The 18,555-nt window shown below is 37.7% G+C and overlaps 1 protein-coding gene across 2 annotated transcripts in view; it reads left to right on the plus strand.

Moving 5' to 3' along the window:
* LOC149785704 (uncharacterized) overlaps positions 1 to 18,555 on the plus strand; it is an 88,027-nt gene that overhangs the window by 46,490 nt on the left and 22,982 nt on the right. For both annotated transcript variants that reach the window (XM_089979571.1, XM_089979570.1), the window contains exons 10-13: positions 5,597 to 5,838; positions 10,887 to 10,944; positions 11,726 to 11,940; positions 14,980 to 15,070. In XM_089979571.1, coding sequence (XP_089835697.1) covers positions 5,597 to 5,838; positions 10,887 to 10,944; positions 11,726 to 11,940; positions 14,980 to 15,070 — 606 coding nt within the window. The remainder of the gene's footprint in view (positions 1 to 5,596; positions 5,839 to 10,886; positions 10,945 to 11,725; positions 11,941 to 14,979; positions 15,071 to 18,555) is intronic.

The following is an 18,555-nucleotide window of genomic DNA, read 5'->3' on the forward strand; positions in this document are numbered from 1 at the left end:
CCAACATTCAGGCCGACCACAAGCCAGACAAACCAGCCAGCAGGGCCGTCCGTCCATATGTTCACGGCTTATCCACATGGGAGAGTTAGTGACAGTGTCAAGGATGACGGAATTGCGTCATCTATGCCACCTGGTATGCTCTATCCAGAAATGCAAGCTATTCCAGAACACGATTCGGCACACAGTGAGGGTGACGAAACTCCTGCAAATCAGCCGTACACAGATTCAACCATGGAACGGACTGAGTTTGGCTTCAAGGCGGCAGTGGAAGAAATTTATAGGGTGTTGGCAACTTCAGAATGCCCTCCACCTCCTACCGCCACTCAAGACTACAAAGTTAAGACGTCTGTAGATCCTGACGGGGAGGAAGAGACGCCGTCCTTCCGGCTCCTTCCCCAGTCGGCAAAAATTAAGGAGATCAATGATCGTCTATCAGGACGAATAGGTGATCCGGGGAATGCTAAGGTGTTCTTTTCAGAAAGCCAAGTACCAGCAACGTTCTCGTGTCACTGGTACAAAACTCGTTCAGACGCCTTCAGTACGGATCTTCCGGCCCTGGACAAAAATATGGCAACAGTTCACATGTCCGCCCCACTGTTTTACAAAGTGGACAAAAATGTGTTCCAAAAATGTGTTCCATGCCACGTCAAAACTAGTCCGGAACGTAGTCGCTACGTCTTCAATGTTACACTTGGCTTCATTAGCCATTTTTCCGACTCGCAGAAAAATCCGACAATGACCACGCTTGGGAAGCGACGGCCCGGATTGCTAGAGTTATTAACAGGACAGCTCACCATTCCATGGCTAATGCGTTGACTGCTTCTGCCAACTTAGACCTGATACGACGTGACGCATGTCTGCGGTCCACATCGCTCAAGCCCCATCATACTCTGGCTTTACGGATGACTCCGTTTGGGTCGCCTTTACTCTTTGGAGGAAAAATTGAAGAAGTTCAGAAGCAGGCAGCTCACGAACTGCCCCTCCAACTCGCCGCCCAACCCTCGCAGGCGTTTAGGAAAAATCAGCCTCTGCCACAGCGGAGGGATGATTGGCAGACCAGGTACAAGGGATCCTTACAGTCAAATGTGCAGTATAGATCCCAACCCAATGCCAGGAGACAACAGTCTAATCAAGCTAGGAGGCAACCATACAGAGGCGGTAAGAAACAAAGTTTCTCCGTCTTCAAGCTTCCTAACTCTAAAAGTTGACATAGCCTCCCCACCACCCGCAGACAGCCTACCTGTGGGCGGCCGCCTCCTGCAATTTCAGGACCACTGGACCACCTTTTTTCCTCAGAATGATTGGGTGATCCAGGTCATTTCGGAGGGGCTTCGGATTTCATTTATCCAACCCCCTCCCCTGTCCTCCTCTCCCCTCTTCACGGACGTACCGTCCGATCGGGAGAAGGATACCTTTCCTCAACAGGAGATACGGTCGCTCATAGAAAAACGGGTGGTGGAGATTGTGAAAAAACCGCAATCACCGGGATTTTATTCCAGGCTGTTTCTTATCCAGAAGGCAAATGGCAAGTTGAGGCCGATCATCGACCTGAGTCGCCTCAACCAATACATTTTACCACCGAAATTCAAGATGGAAACGGCGAGATCAATCCGTCTTTCCATCCGGCGGAATGAGTATGCCGTCAGTCTAGATATGACCGACGCATATTTTCACGTCTCTATCCACCCCGCGTCACAGAAATTTCTCCGATTCACTTACAGTTCCAGGTCCTACCCTTTGGCCTCAACATCAGCCCTTGGGCTTTTACAAAGGTTATGGATTGTGTCGTCACCCTGTTCCTCTCGACTTCATCTACAGGGATGGCAGTGTACTTTGACGACATCCTCCAGAAACATATGGTAAGTTCTATTCTGCTCAAAGGCAGAAACGATCTTTTAGCACTTTTAGATCATCTAGGCTTTCTCGTGAACTGGAAAAAGTCCGATCTCCGTCCATCCCAGTGTTTTGTCCATCTGGGTATGGAGTTTCTCACCGATCTGAATCTGGTATAGCTTCCTCGCGCTCGCGTAATCCATATCGTCAAACTTGTCGAGTCCATTTCCAACAGGACGTGGATTTCAGCGAGAGAATTCTTGCAACTCCTCAGATTATTCAAATGATGTTACTGGCACAATGGCACCCCTTTTCAAGTCCCCTCAATCAAACAATAATGATCACGCCCGAGATACGATCCTTCCTGCGTCAGTGGCACAACCACGGTTGGCTGTCCACGGGGATTCCTCTGGAGATTCCCCAAGCAGAGATAACGGTATGTACTGACGCCAGTACCTACGGTTGGGGTGCCCACCTGTTGCCGTCAGCGGCACGTGGGAGCCAGGGGAGAGGCCTCTCCACATCAACCTTTTAGAAATGAGGGCTGTCATCAATGCCTTTCATTTCTGGAAGGATCAAATCTCAGGAAAAACTGTCCTCATTATGTCAGACTACTCTGTGGTGGTGACTTACCTCCTCAAACAAGGGGGCACCAAATCACCAGACCTGTGCATTCTGATCTGGCAGTTTCTACGTTCGTGCAACAACCTCCACATCAACGTACAAATCAGACACATTCCCGGCAGACTCAATGTCTTGGCCGACATTCTATTCAAGAAAGGTCAAGTCATTCACACAGAATGGTCACTCCATCATTCAGTCTTTCTTCGGATTTGCACACTTTGGGGGCGTCCGATGATCGATCTTTTTGTGACAAGGTGGAATCGCAAGTTGCCCACCTTCGTCTCTCCGGTTCCAGACCCAGAGGCTTGGGTCATGGACGCTTTGTCAATCAGCTAGGAGGGGTTGTTCGCATTCGCCTACCCTCCCACGGTTTTGGTACCGAAAATAATCCAGAGGTTAAGGGGTCAGAACTGTCGGATGATTCTGATTGCCCCTCTCAGATGGAACAAGTCCTGGGTCACCGATCTACTCGATCTAGTGATAGATCTACCCAGGAAGATTCCAACCAGCCCAAATCTTCTCAAACAACTGTGGTCATGGGTGTTCCACCCCTGCCCGGACTGTCTTCTTCTTCACGCTTGGCTCTTGTCTGGACAGCCTTGCAAGACAAACAATTTAAACCTTCAATTGTGGAGAGAATCTCAAGAGCAAGAAGGCCCTCCACTCTGAAGGCTTACAAGGGAAAGTGGTGTGTTTTCAGGGACTGGTGCCATATCAATAACATTGTCCCTTTTAGTGTCTCAATCCCTCAACTGGCCGACTTTTTTCTCTGGCTTTTCGAGGAGAAACAGTTTGCCCCAATTACTATCAAAGGCTACTGCTCCATGATATCAGACACATTCTGCCATCATGTTAGATGTGATATTGGGCATAACAAAGATCTATCAGATCTTTTAGCCAATTTTGATTTCAGTTGACCAAAGTCCCTCACCCTGTTTCCAAAATGGAATATGTCCTGGGTTTTAACATGGCTCAATTCAGACAAATTTGAAACTTTAGCCCACACTTCGTTAAAGCTAATATCGTACAAAACATGTTTCTTGATAGCCTTAGCTTCAGCATGCAGGGTGAGCGAGTTACATGCCCTTTCCAGTGACCCGAACTTTTTTCAGTTCAGATCAGATGGTTCGGTGGTCCTCCTGACGCAACCAGGCTTTGTAGCCAAAAATAGGTTACCATCCATTGGCAATCAAAGAATCGTCATTCGCTCGCTCTCTTCCAAAGATAAGTCAAGAACAACAGCCATGCAAGATCCTGTTCGTGCACTCAAGCACTATTTAAAACGCACAGAGGCATGTTGGGACACACGTAAGCGCCTCTTTCTTCCAGTCAAAGCTGGTAAACGGGATATCACCCCTCAAGCCCTTCATGGCTGAAGTGGGTTATATGCTCAGCGTACTCTGAGGTCTCACAAGATCAGAGTCGCCTCATGAAGATTACAGCTCATGAGATTAGAGCAATCTCGGCGAGCCTTGCATTCGAACGCAATGTTTCGATCCGAGATATAATAGAAGCTGTTGGCTGGCATGCAGAGTCAACCTTCTCCAGTTTTTATCTGAGAGATTTGGCTTCGCAAAGGCAAACCTTGAATCTGGTAGGTCCGGTGTCGGCAGCCCAGATGACCACCAGACCCATTTAAAAGAATCAGCACAGCCTATCAGCTTCGCTGGATTTGCCAGTGAAATTTTGTAGGTAAGAAGATTTCAATAACTAACTTCTTAACCGTATATAGGGGTCACATATCACGGGACCCTAGGCTGTGTTGCTGATGAAATTAAGAGAACGGGTTATCGTTCAAATGGGGAATCCAGCCGTCATTCCCTAGAAGGTACCCGGGGTGGAGGTAGGATGCTCAGCATTCCCTCCTCCTATTACCTATTCTCCTAACGTTAATGTGATCGGGGAACATATTTGAAGGAGAAAGCAAATTTTTTAGTAAATTATGTTTCTCCGAGAATACTTACCTGATCACATTACTTAAAAACCCTCCCAACCACCCCGCTATGCGAGCATCCTCGTATAATATATATCGCTCAGCTTAAAAAACTAGTGACACCTGGCAGTGGCAAGGGGAGGTAAGGGGCAAGAGTTATTGCCCATTGGTCTATATGAGATAGACAGAAAGATGAATTTTCGTCTTTTAATAGGGCTGGATTCGAGAAGTAGCAGGCTTATATCCCTAACGTTAATGTGATCAGGTAAGTATTCTTGGAGAAACATAATTTACTAAAAAATTTGCTTTCTAGGGTAAGTTTCTTACCCAGACTTTGTGGATGGCTTGCACTTAGGGTAATCAAGAAACTCGATGATTCTGCGGTGTAAAGGTCAAAGGTCATAGTTATGGTAAGACACAAGATAATAGTGATTTCTGCACATTGAGTTTAGTTCAAGACAGCATACCTTGACCAAAGGTTGGGGTCATTGAGACCCAGTGGTCAGTAATCTCCAGGGTCAACCATACCCTGTTAGTGCCTAAATTGAGGTATAATACATGATGAGCTATTCAAGCCACTCTTGTTACAGTAAGATAAAGTATGCGACTATTATTTTATTAAATTTTATTCATTCTCATGAAGTGTCAATCAACACATCTCTGTTGAATGTGTACACTCATGTAGTGTCATTCAACACCTCTTTGTTGAATGTGTACACTCACGAAGTGTCAATCAACACATCTCTGTTGAATGTGTACACTCATGAAGTGTCAATCAACACATCTTTGTTGAATGTGTACACTCATGAAGTGTCATTCAACACCTCTTTGTTGAATGTGTACACTCATGAAGTGTCATTCAACACCTCTTTGTTGAATGTGTACACTCATGAAGTGTCATTTAATACATCTCTGTTGAATGTGTACTCATGAAGTGTCAATCAACACATCTTTGTTGAATGTGTACACTCATGAAGTGTCATTCAACACCTCTTTGTTGAATGTGTACACTCATGAAGTGTCATTCAACACCTCTTTGTTGAATGTGTACACTCATGAAGTGTCATTCAACACCTCTTTGTTGAATGTGTACACTCATGAAGTGTCATTCAACACTTCTCTTTGTTGAATGTGTATTCTCATGAAGTGTCATTCAATACATCTCTTTTGAATAAGTTGAATGTGTACACTCTCACTCTGTTCTAGACACAGGCAGTATCCACATGAGCCTCTTGGATCTGGAGAACACCACTTTCAGCCGACGGAAGTGGCCTACAAAGTTTATCACACAATACAAGCAGCTGACACTGCGAACTTTTCGACAGTCCAGGAAACGAATCATGAACAAGTTTAAACTGATAGAGACAGTCTTTCTGACAGTCTTGCTTAGCTTAATCTGGTTCCAACTACCACGCATTGAAGAGACACTGCGAGACAGGATGGGTGTAGTAAGTGACTGTAGTTGAATTTTGTCTTACCTGCATAAGCATAACAAGTATGTATGCATGTAGTAGGCACCTCGGTTCTGAAAGTCATATATATTTACGTCAGTTGCTGTAATCAAGTGAAACTCTTTGAAAACAATATAGGTTTTTTCAGTCACTGATGTATCAGCATTAGAGAATGCAGTGATGTTGGTCAATCTAACTTTACAGAACAAGTTTCTCAAATAAGTTTTCAAAAGCATACAATTTTTTTACAAAGCCATATATATTTTAAACTGAAGATTTTCATACGTAAAAAGACTGTGCAAAGTATTATTAAGTACTAATCTAGCAAACATTCTTTAAATTTTGATTTAAAATTTACTTGTAATGCAGTTTGTTTTGTTTGAAATATTATGATTTGGTGATATAGCTACTGCATGCTATTATGGGGAGGCTGTATTGCCTGCTGTACAAGGGGCTGATGTCTGCTGTACAGTGGCTTATTGCCAGCTGTACAAGGGGGTGATGCCTGTCGTACAATGGTTTATTTCCTGCTGTAAAAGGGGCTGATGCCTGCCATATAGTGGCTTATTGCCTGCTGCACAAGGGGCCGATGCCTGTTGTACAGTGGTTTATTGCCTGCTGTACAAGGGGGTGAAGCCTGCTGTACAATGGTTTGTATTGCCTGCTGTACTATGGTCTATATTGCCTGCTGTATAAGGGCTGATTCCTGCCATACATTAGTTTTTTGCCTGCTGTACAATGGTCTGTAGTGCCTGCTGTACAAGGGGCTGATGCCTGCCGTACAAGGGGCTGATGCCTGCTGTACAATGATTTGTATTGACTGCTGTACAATAGGCTGACTGCCTGTTTAGTCTGGTGATGTTTGTTTTAATGATAATGATTTCACCAATGTATGTGCCATTGAATCTGTCAAAGAATTATTACAACCTTTGAGGCAGCATGTATAAGGATAAAAAAAAAACTTTAAACTCTTTTACAAAATTGGGGTTGGGGTTGCAGTTTGTGCTTTTACTGTAAAGCATGTGTTAAACTTTGCAAATATATCATAAATGAAAATGATAAAGTTTCTTTTACTATCAGAGGACTATAAATCAAGGTAAATTTATGTAACTTTGAGATGATTTTTGAAAATATTTGTCAGCTTGTCTGAAAGATTTGTAATATTTAATGGATTAGCAGATAATGAAGTGTTGCAAATATTTGTCTTTTGGCAAACAGTGGAGTGTTATAAATATTTTATGGATTAGCAGATAATGAAGTGTTATAAATATTTGTCTTTTGGCAAACAGTGGAGTGTTATAAATATTTAATGAATTGACAGATAATGGAGTGTTATAAATATTATCTTTTGGCAAACAGTGGAGTGTTATAAATATTTAATGAGTTGACAGATAATGGAGTGTTATAAATATTATCTTTTGGCAGACAGTGGAGTATTATAAATAGTTTGTGGATTGGCAGATAGTGGACTGTTATTAACATTTGTTTTTTGCTAGACAGTGGAGTGTTATAAATATTTAATGAATTGACAGATAATGGAGTGTTATAAATCTTTTATAGATTGGCAGAGAACTGAGTGTCATAAATATTTTATTGATTGACTGATGAGTGGAGTGTTACAAATGTTATTTGGATTTAAGACAGTGAACTGTTTTAAATATTTTATGGATTGGTAGACATTGGAGTGTTATAAATATTTTATGGATTGACAGATAAGTGAGTGTTATAAAAAGAGTATGTTACATCTGTGTTAATATGATCCGATTTTTTTTACAACATGCAATAGTATAATTTGACATGAGCATTGCATAATCATTATTTTATTAATTTTAATACTGTTCCTAAGGGTTATAGAGTATAACACCTTGCTTTATAACAAGAACCATTTTATAATGAAGGGCCTTACGTTGAGTGTTTCTTTTGATTTCAGATTTGTATCAGCCCACAGACCGCATTAACTCTTTCCCTTCAGATTGATATGGCAAACTTGGGCTGACACCTAATCTGAGATCAAAGCAAACATGTAATAATGCTACATTTATCAGTGATCTTGACACCTAACATGTATATGTTGCATTTTTGAAACAGTTTGCTTGAAAACTTGGTGCTTTTCCTTTAGTTGTATGTTTCTAAAGACATTACATCACACAGCATACAAGATTCTAAGACATAATAATTAGATTAGATGTGACAATATGGGTATTAAAGACCTTAAATTGTTCTGGAAGACCTTGTCAACCAATCTTATGCACTGTTTTAATTGACATACTCTGCTAATCACTATTGTTAAGTTCACATTATACTGTTATGATCAAAGATTGAGCTAGTATTTGATCACTGTTGACAAGTTCACATTATCCTCAAATGATCAGAAATTGATCACTGTCAAAATAAGTTCAAATTGTCTTCAATGGTCAAAGATTTGGTCAACGCTTGATCACTGTAGATAACTTAAAATTATCTTAAGTGATCAAAGATTTAGTTAGCACTTGGTCACTGTTGGTAAGTTCAAATTGTCTTCAGATGGTCCAAGATTCGGTTAGCACTTGATAACTTTTGATAAGTTCAAATTACTTTCCAGTGATCAAAGATTGAGTTGCCACTTGATGACTTTTGACAAATTCAGATTATCTTAAAATGAACAAAAAGTTCAGTTAGCACTTGATTACTGTGATCACCGTTGATAAGTTAAAATTATCTTCAATTGATCAAAGATTCACTTAGCACTTGATTGCTGGTGATAAGTTTACATTATTTGTCAAATGAAGAAAGATTGAGTTATCACTTGATGACTGTTGATAAGTTCACATTAACCTTTAATGTTCAGATTGAGTTGGCACTTGATGACTGTTGATAAGTTCACATTAACCTTTAATGTTCAGATTGAGTTGGCACTTGATGACTGTTGATAAGTTCACATTAACCTTTAATGTTCAGATTGAGTTGGCACTTGATGACTGTTGATAAGTTCACATTATCCTCTATTGATGATAGATTGAGTTAGCACTTGATCCCTATTGATAAGTTCAGATTATCCCCAAATAATCAGAGATTGATTTAGCACTTGATCACTATTGATAAGTTCAGATTATCCCCATATGTTCAAAAAATTGAGTATTTGATCACTGTCAACAAGTTGAAATTATCTTCAAGTGACACAAGATTGAGTTGGCAGTTGATCACTGTTGATAAATTCACTAATCCTCTAATGATCAAAGATTGAGTTAGCACTTGAATACAACTTGTATAAGTTTGCATCGGCTTGTTCTTTATCGCTTATATTATTCATGCTTGGATCTAAGACAATTAAACCTTTCTTGACATACCAATCCTGCTCGCAAAATATAGTTGGTCAAGAAAGATGGTCTTTAAGAAGAGTCATCACATTAAAATCAAAGTAATAAAATTGATCCATGTACACCACTCCCTCGATAACTCGCGCCCTGATAACCCACGAACCCGCTTATAATGCGGTGTCAGGCGTGGATCCCATTTTTTAAACCCTATTTGTTGAACTTGAAGAAAAGCGCAATCAACATTGGTAACGGAAACTTTGATGTATCACTCGTTTTATCTTTGAAAACAGTAGATAGGACCTGAAAATTTTAATCAACACTATGAAATATAAAATTTAAAAATAACTCGTACAATTTTGTACATTTTCTTTCCAAATGACTTTCCTAGTACACCGCAATTAATGATATGTAAGGAAATTTCGATCAGTGAAAATGTCCCACCGAGTGGAGGCAGTACTTTAATAAATAAATACAAATTAAGTAATTTTTTTATCACTTGAAATTTGGGTTCTAGTTCCATCTTTTAGTTCCTTTTAAGTGTAATCGTCATAAGTGCAATGTGTCTTCTTGTAATTAAACGTAAAATGCGTCAATCTACCATAACAGCTATGTCCGCGAGCGTTTCTCTGAGAACCTAATTAAGTGCCGACCGTGTTTTAATAACTGACTTGCAGAAGTATTTGTTGTATTGTTGCACTGAATTAAAAGCTGGCCTCCTTTATATTATCACGTTAATTATATCTTTTGAATAATAAAAGGAGGTGGAATAAAAGAAAAGTTAAAAGGCACAAAAATCAGACTAACTTAAAATCTAGCAGCCTCGGTCGTATGAACTAACTTCATTTGATCAATCAAACACTGTAATAAATGTTATTGTGTATGTAACAGAAACTACATTAAATTAACCGACTCTTTCATAACTGTGATCAAAGATAACAAGGCAGCAAAGCGAAAAGAATACTTCGTAAAATAAAGAGCTTGATTTCACAGATACGTACCATTGTGGGCAAGTGAGTTTCAGAGAATTCTTGAACTGGCATTTTGAGATATCCTCAGGGATGATAACAAATTTCATTATTACTTCCATTGAAATCACGACATTAACATTGTACTAATTGAACAATAAAAAATTGAGTTTCAACGTAGACGTGTCACGAAATAAATGTCGCATGTTTTTGAGAGAAAAAACGGAATCTTGTTTGGTGGTGTATCAACAGTTAGTCTAGTTTCTAAATTGTGGACTACTGATTTGGCAAGATACTATTAAATACCACTCCGGGAACCAGACTCATCAAGAAAACAAAAAGCAGTGACGTAATATGCAGATTTTTCGCGTGCATGTGATGGTTGTTCAAACCATTTGGAACGATCTTTCATATGTTGGATATTTTGAGAGAGAAAAAATGTTATTTAAACAGAATAACAAACAACTTCATTAGAAAAAGCGCATTATTAAAAATTATTATCGATGTGATTGTAAAATGAGGATTCAGTCATAAACAGCCCAGTTCCCTAACGCCCCACTAAGGTAAGGTTTTCTCGATGTCAAATCAATTTTTTAAAATTTTTGGAGGTCCCTCGGTAACTCGTGCCTCGCTTATAGTGCGGTCTATGTTTGTGGACCCCGTTGTGCGCGAGTTATCGAGGGAGAGGTGTATTGTAATGAGTCTGGTCATAAATTCAGGTGATCTTCCAAAAACTGCTCTTTCAAGTCATATTTTTTGTAATGAACTTTGCCATTTTTTTCAGCTCTTTTATATCTCAATGCACTGGGGCTTCACACCTCTTTTTGATGCTGTCATTTCATGTAAGTTTTTTTTCTTACCTTCTCTGTCATTGATACTTTTTTCTTATTTTCTATGTAGGAGTGATGTGATCCAACCAAATATTATTTAAAGTGTTTGCAATTTACATGCATATAAAAAATCCTTTTATATATACTTATCCTATTTCAGTTTATTAAATGAGATTTAATTTTAGCAGGAAGTACCTAAAACAGTAAGTTTAATACATAGAAATTATTAAATGAAGAATTTGTAAAGCTTTAATAATGTCTTAAATTCTGGTTATTTTCTTTTATTTTTTTAATTTTTCTTCTAAGTACAGAGAATCCAAGCTGATGTGACTGAAATTGTGAATATTTCAAAGCTCTGTTGTTGTTGTTGTTGTTGTGGAGTTTAACGCCATTTTTCAGCACACAATACATGGCGGCCAGTATTAATGGTGGAGGAAGAATCCGGGATAACCCCAGAAAGAACCACCAACCCACGAGAAGCTACTGGCAAGCTTTATCACATACCCACATTGGTTGAATCCGAGACTCGAACTGGCACAGACAGAGGTGAGATGGCAGTGATCCATAATGGAGAGCGCTTTAGACCACTCGGCCACTCGGGGCCCCTCAAAGCTCTGAACACTAAAAATTAAACAGAAGCTTGGAGGTAGCTGTAACTATGACATTTCATTGACCAAGGGCCTCAGTACCAAAGCTTCCTTTAAGATATTTCTTTGACTTTTAACATGCAGTTCAAGTGAAAAGATTTTAAAAAGTTGAGAAAAATGTTAACTTTTATAAACTTTACCTACAGTTCCAATGGAAAAGTTGGTGATTAACAAGGAGAGAGCTGCAGGATGGTACAGACTCTCTGCCTACTACTTGGCCAAGATAACCACGGAAATTACCCTCATTATAGTACAGCCCATCTTTTTTCTGACCATTGTATATTGGAGTGTGGGACTCAGTGGACCAGGGCCTTTTTTTGCCACGATGGGGACCATATTTGTACATTCCTTTGTAGGACAGGTAAAAGCATATTCTTCTGCCAACATGTATAAATACCTTTCTTTGGGTGAATTGTGGCTTTGATTAATGTTTTTGTCCTGTATTACGACTCTAAGGTCTTAAACTAAGTAACTGAACATAGCAAAAAACAAGTTTTGTAAAATTCAACAAATAATTTATTTCAGAAGAACATAAAGTGAAATTTAAAAAGAACTTAAGTATTGTGAATTAAATCATAAATAATCCCAAAAGATTTATTAGAATTCCAAATGTATAAAGTTCTAATTGAATTCCAGCAGTATTCCAAATCAAATTAGATGTGTTGATGATGCCTGTAGTCTCAAATATGCTAATATGCCAGTGGCCAGTAGTGTGTTGATATGCTAAGTCTTTTGATATATCACAGTAATATTATCCAGATTTGTCCTTGTCTGAATTCACTATAATTTTAGATTTTCCAGTTGAAGAATACTTCTGAGGAGCACTTTGTATATCCTGTGAATGACCAATTTGAATAAATAATTTGACAAAAATGAAATACTGAACACCACAACAAGACTGATTCTGCTAATTTAAAGATGTTAATGCAAGAATGAATAATTTGTAAACTAAACAATATATACAAAGCTAACACACAAAAATAGAACCAGGATGAGGGTCAAAAGTTCAGTTCTAGAACATTTTAAGTTGTCAGCAAGAAAAGGTCTATTACTAAAATTATGATAAAGTACTTGGGAAACATTAGGTAGATGAGGTATTTCCATCAGGGAATATGAATGTTCTATACTCAGATTAAGATGGCCATCTTTACTTCCATTGATAATGATCCTAATATTTAGTCTATTCTCACAGAAAAATATTAACTATGTTTCATGTTGTTTACAGAATCAGTGCTCCTAGTCAGGTACACAGTTTAGTCAGTTTTGGAGAAGGTCAAGTACAAAGTACAAATGTATACAACATATAACCATTAAGAAAAAGCCAATAAATAATACAAATTAAAATATATAACATCTGTGAATGGCGAGACAAAGGTATCACTTTTTGCAAGCCTGTAGTGCCTTACTGCAGCAACGTCTGCATTAAAATTGATGTTTAACTCTGTGTTAAAGTTTTTGAGAGTCAGCTTTTTTCTAAATCAGTTGCTGTATTGAGCTAGAAGGATAATATTACATGTTTTCTACATGAGTTGCTGCATTCAGTTGAGACCTTGGGATAATATCACATTTCTTCTACATCGGTTGTTCTATTCAATTAAATTAGGTCTTGGGATAATATCACATTTCTTCTGTATCAGTTGCTATATTCAATTAAATTAGGTCTTGGGATAATATCACATTTCGTCTACATCAGTTGCTATATTCAGTTAAATTAGGTCTTGGGATAATATCACATTTCTTCTGTATCAGTTGTATACAATTGAGGCCTTGGAATAATATTACTATTTTGTTTACATCAGTTGCTGTATTCAACTGAGGCTTTTGGATAATATTAAATTTTGTCTAAAACAATTGTATTAAACTTTGCCCTTGATAGTATCACATGTCTTCTGTATCAGTTGTAATCAACTGAGGCCTTCGAATATTACATTTTGTTTTGGATAATATTAAATTTAGTCTAAATCAGTTGTATTAAACTTTGGCCTTGAGATAATATTACATTTCTTTCTAAATTAGTTGCTTTATTCGACTGAGGCTTTGGGATATTATTGTATTTCTTCCTTATCAGTTTCAGTATTTAACAGAGGCCTTGGGATAATATTACATTTTGTCTACATCACATCATTTTTGTTGTATTCAGCTGAGGCCTTGGGATAATATTACATTTTGTCTATATCACATCATTTTTGTTGTATTCAGCTGAGGCCTTGGGATAATATTACATTTTGTCTACATCACATCATTTGCTGTATTCAGCTGAGGCCTTGGAATAATATTACATTTTCTCTACATCACATCATTTGTTGTATTCAGTTGAGGCCTTGGGATAATATTACATTTTGTCTGCATCACATCATTTGCTGTATTCAGCTGAGGCCTTGGGATAATATTTCATTTTGTCTACATCACATCATTTGTTGTATTCAGCTGAGGCCTTGGGATAATATTACATTTTGTCTGCATCAAGTGCTTTACATTTCTTCTGTGTCGTTTGCTGTATTTAACTGAGGCCTTGAGATAATATTAATTTTTGTCTACATCAGTTGTTGTATACAACTGAGGCCTTGGGATAATATTAATTTTTGTCTACATCAGTTGTTGTATACAACTGAGGCCTTGGGATAATATTAATTTTTGTCTACATCAGTTGTTGTATACAACTGAGGCCTTGGGATAATATTAATTTTTGTCTACATCAGTTGTTGTATACAACTGAGGCCTTGAGATAATATTAATTTTTGTCTACATCAGTTGTTGTATACAACTGAGGCATTGGGATAATATTAATTTTTGTCTACATCAGTTGTATACAACTGAGGCCTTGGGATAATATTAGTGTATCAGATATTTGTACCCTGATATGGTAGGATTTTCTATCTCATCTGCATAAGCAGAATCATATGTCCTCAAAATGCTATCACATTTGAGACCTTGCATTCTGCATAACCCTTGTAGAACTTAGGAGTTGTGGTGGCAATGTGATTAGTATACTCTACTCACAACCAAAAAAGGATACAGTGAAATATGTACATAGAACAACCTTTTCTCCAAAACCATGTGACCAAATCAAATAAATTTTAATAGGCAGAGTCTAGTTCATCTGAAGTTACTCAAATAGAAATATGTTTGAACGTCATGTCAAATGCCACCATTTTCAGACAGATTGCTGGAAATTATTCTGATATATGTCTTTCAATCTAAATATCTGCCTTATTACTATGCCATGGTCGTAATGTCAGCCCCACATGGGTCTCTTGTTCATATTACTTTGCATAGATAATCCTAATTTATGGAGGTTCACAATTTCATTGGGTTGTGTTGGAGAAAAATTATGTTATTCAACCTGTTCATAACTATTTTTTAAATAATTTTTTTCTTTAAAGATTCAATATTTTTTCAGACCATGGGACTCTTCCTGGGAATCCTGTGTATGGACATGAGAAGAGGCATTTCTATTGCTACAGTGGTTATAATGTTTATCATGTTGTTAGGTAAGTTTAATATAGGCTTACAGTGCTGTAACATTTTGTTAGGTATGTTTAATATAGGCTTACAGTGCTGTAATATTTTGTTAGGTAAGTTTAATATAGGCTTACAGTGCTGTAACATTTTGTTAGGTATGTTTAATATAGGCTTACAGTGCTGTAACATCATGTTAGGTATGTTTAATATAGGCTTACAGTGCTGTAACATTTTGTTAGGTAAGTTATAGGCTTACAGTGCTCCACTCCAGGGGCCTCAGTGATTTGAGCTTCTTGGATGTGAGAGGCTGCAGGTTCAAACCCTGGCCGAGTCATACCAAAGACTTCAGAAATTGGTATTAACAGCTGCCTTGCTTGGTGTTCATCATTAAGAGGTTAGTGTTAGGACTGGTTTGCCTGGGGTCAGGATAATGTGACTAGGTAGGACATGATGCTACATGTCAGTGGCATGATGCCCCAGTGCTAGACATCACTATGAACTGCCACACTGCAGACATTGTAGTTTTATGATTAAAATTTCTAAAACTGTTAAAAATCCAAAGCACTCACATACAGTCCTGTAACATGTTAGGTAAGTTATAGGATTACAGTGCTGTAACATTTTGTTTTGTAAGTTATTGGCTTTCAGTGGCATATGTATGGTTCTAAGAACACTCAGCAACACACTACAGCACCAACACAAAACACATGAAATGTCATATGCATATACAAAATATGAATATATATCCAGAGAATTAATATATGTTAGAATAAAACTAATTGAAGGTATTTAAATATCAAGAATTTTATATCTATAGGATAAATAGATTGCAAAATTGAATATCACTATTAAATCTTGCACTTCATTTTGAATAGAATGTATGTAAGGTTCTCTCAGGTACCTTGTGTTAATTCCTCTCTGTTATATCACGTATTTATCATGAGCTATTATATCATGTAGCACTTGATGCCGAATACTAATATTTACTACACCAGCTAGCTACTAGAGCGACATGGAATTAGGTAAAGTGAGTTTCCCATGTATTAGATGTGCCAAACTTAAAAAGAAAATATATTGATCCATACGGTACTGTCACCCACATAACATAGTCAATGTAATATCCACATTGTGAGCATAAAATTTATTGTTTGGATAAATTTCATCAGGTTAAAGCTCATCTTATGTATATACTAGAAGAGTTAGCTCCCTTTACATTGTGACCCACCCAATTCAGAGATGCATAGTCTCTCTTAATATGGTTGTGCTTAATGAGGCATGTGTAGATTTATTTTTTAACCTGATTTAACCCGTAAAGTTAATTGGTTAGCAAGACATAGCCATGCATAATGTTAAGCTCCATGAAAACCATTAAGGTGTACTTTTGTTTTAGTAGATACTGAAACAATCCTGACTCCCTGTCAACTTGTATTTTTATAAAGTGCATTTGCACATATCATTAATGTTGGAGATAATTTATAATCTCCATTTATTGTTTACATTCCCTTCATGTTAGAAAGTCGTACCTCTATTTCCAATGCAAATAATAGTAACTGTAGTATCAGTTTTTGTAATATGACGCTTGGACAAAGGAAAAGTAATTTGATACAATTTGTAAATCATATAACAATGATTTGTTTAAATATTTATCATCTGGGTAAAGATTTTTGAAGCCCCGAATGTACATGACAGGATTGTAAACTGTTATCACTTACCTTCCATTTTGCGAGAGAAATAGGCAGTTTTATCCATTTTTCTCCAGGATTAAGATAAGACTCGTGTATGTTCATAATTTTTCGTCACTAGTGTGATGAAACCGTTCATCATCAGTGTTGAATCTTAGTATAATTTATTGTGAAATAATTGCTATATTTGTCGTTTGAAATCGGGCGCCATTTTTACTACTGTGTGTATTGGGCACTTGGCTTTCCACTAGGAGGCGCTCAGGTTAATCTTTCCGAATTCTTCCATATTTAGTCATATTCGCGAAAACTTTGTCATGAATTTCCCGAGTGTGTCCCCAAAACCTATAAATAGGGGTGAGATCTGCCATTTTGGCAGTTGTGGTTCTACTGGATTCCAGTAAAGATCTCAAGACCAAGCAAAAAGTCTCAACTGTTAATTTCAAGCCTTAAAAGCAAGGTAGACTAGTTACTACCGACACATTAAATTTAGTACTCATAATGACTGCTATAAAGTTTCTCTGAAATTGTTTCAACATTTATTTCCTCATTATATCAGATAAAAAGTCCCATAGAGGGATTAAGCTGATGACACTGTCACTGTGTCGTCATCAACACAGCTGTTTGCTATCCATTGGAAATTTAATATTCTGATTGGCATTATCCAATTTCCTACTCAATTTCATGCAACATTTGGAAATCACAAATTTCCATCCATTTTGTAGTGGTTGTGTCATTTAGCTGTCGAAATAATATACCCGACACAATGACACACTTTGTTCCTACAAAACGACACACACATTGTCACATTGAACTCAAGCGACACACTATCGACATCCGGTTTCAGACTGTGTCGCTCAAAACGACACACTGTGTCTCAGGTGGCGCTCACCAGATAATATGTACTTTTGAGAGAGTGACGTATGTAAGGTGAAGTAGTTCGCATTTAAAACATACACAGTGGAGAGAATGTTTGCATACCTCTATGCTACATTAGTGTAATGTGGATGATATTTCTTTTGGATCTTGTACTTTTGGAAATTTTACATGATTTAAGCACACTGCTAACTAAAATGACTGTTCCCTTGTGTTAAAAAATCAGTCTGAATTAGTCTAAAGTACACTATACATAGCAGCTATTAAAATAGGGAAAATGAATTTTGCCAGACTAGACAATACCAGCTTCTGAAAGTGCAATGAATGAATTACCAAATATATAAAATGTAAAAAAATGTTATCAGCTCTTTTTTATACAATTTACCTCTGAAGTTCAGGAAGTGAAAATGACCAAGTAGAGCTAGCACTTTTTTGAAAGGTGCACATTTGAAGTAAGGCCAAGCTGTATACTCTATAACCCATAGTACACCCATCAATCATACACCAAAATAAAGGGAATTAAAGGTTCTTTGCATTATACCTAAGATATACAAGGTCTTTTTTAAATAGCCAGTATAACCAGTGAGGAAAGCCGGGGAAATTCTTTTTCTTTAAAATCCTAACCCTATGCAAAATGCGAAACTGTATAGCGCCACCTCAGCCATCAAATGCGACACACTATTAACATCCGGTTCCACACTGTGCCTCTAACATATTTACCATTGGACTCTAAAAGACAAACCTGGGCCTGGTTCCGAACTTTGATTGGGTGCACAATATCATTACCACTTCGGTACGTTATATGACCAGATTTTGAGATAATTAGCTTCTTTTTCTGTATAAGATTAGTTTGGGAATTGGGATTATCTGAGTTAGAGATCATGTGAATTAGGACAAATGGAACATTTTTGCTGATTTTCACATGCAATTTAACACTGAAATTATTGTTGTCATTTCAA

The sequence above is a fragment of the Sinohyriopsis cumingii genome, chromosome 13, assembly GCF_028554795.1.
Source record: "Sinohyriopsis cumingii isolate HCF-2022 chromosome 13, ASM2855479v2, whole genome shotgun sequence".
Lineage (NCBI taxonomy): Eukaryota > Metazoa > Mollusca > Bivalvia > Unionida > Unionidae > Sinohyriopsis > Sinohyriopsis cumingii.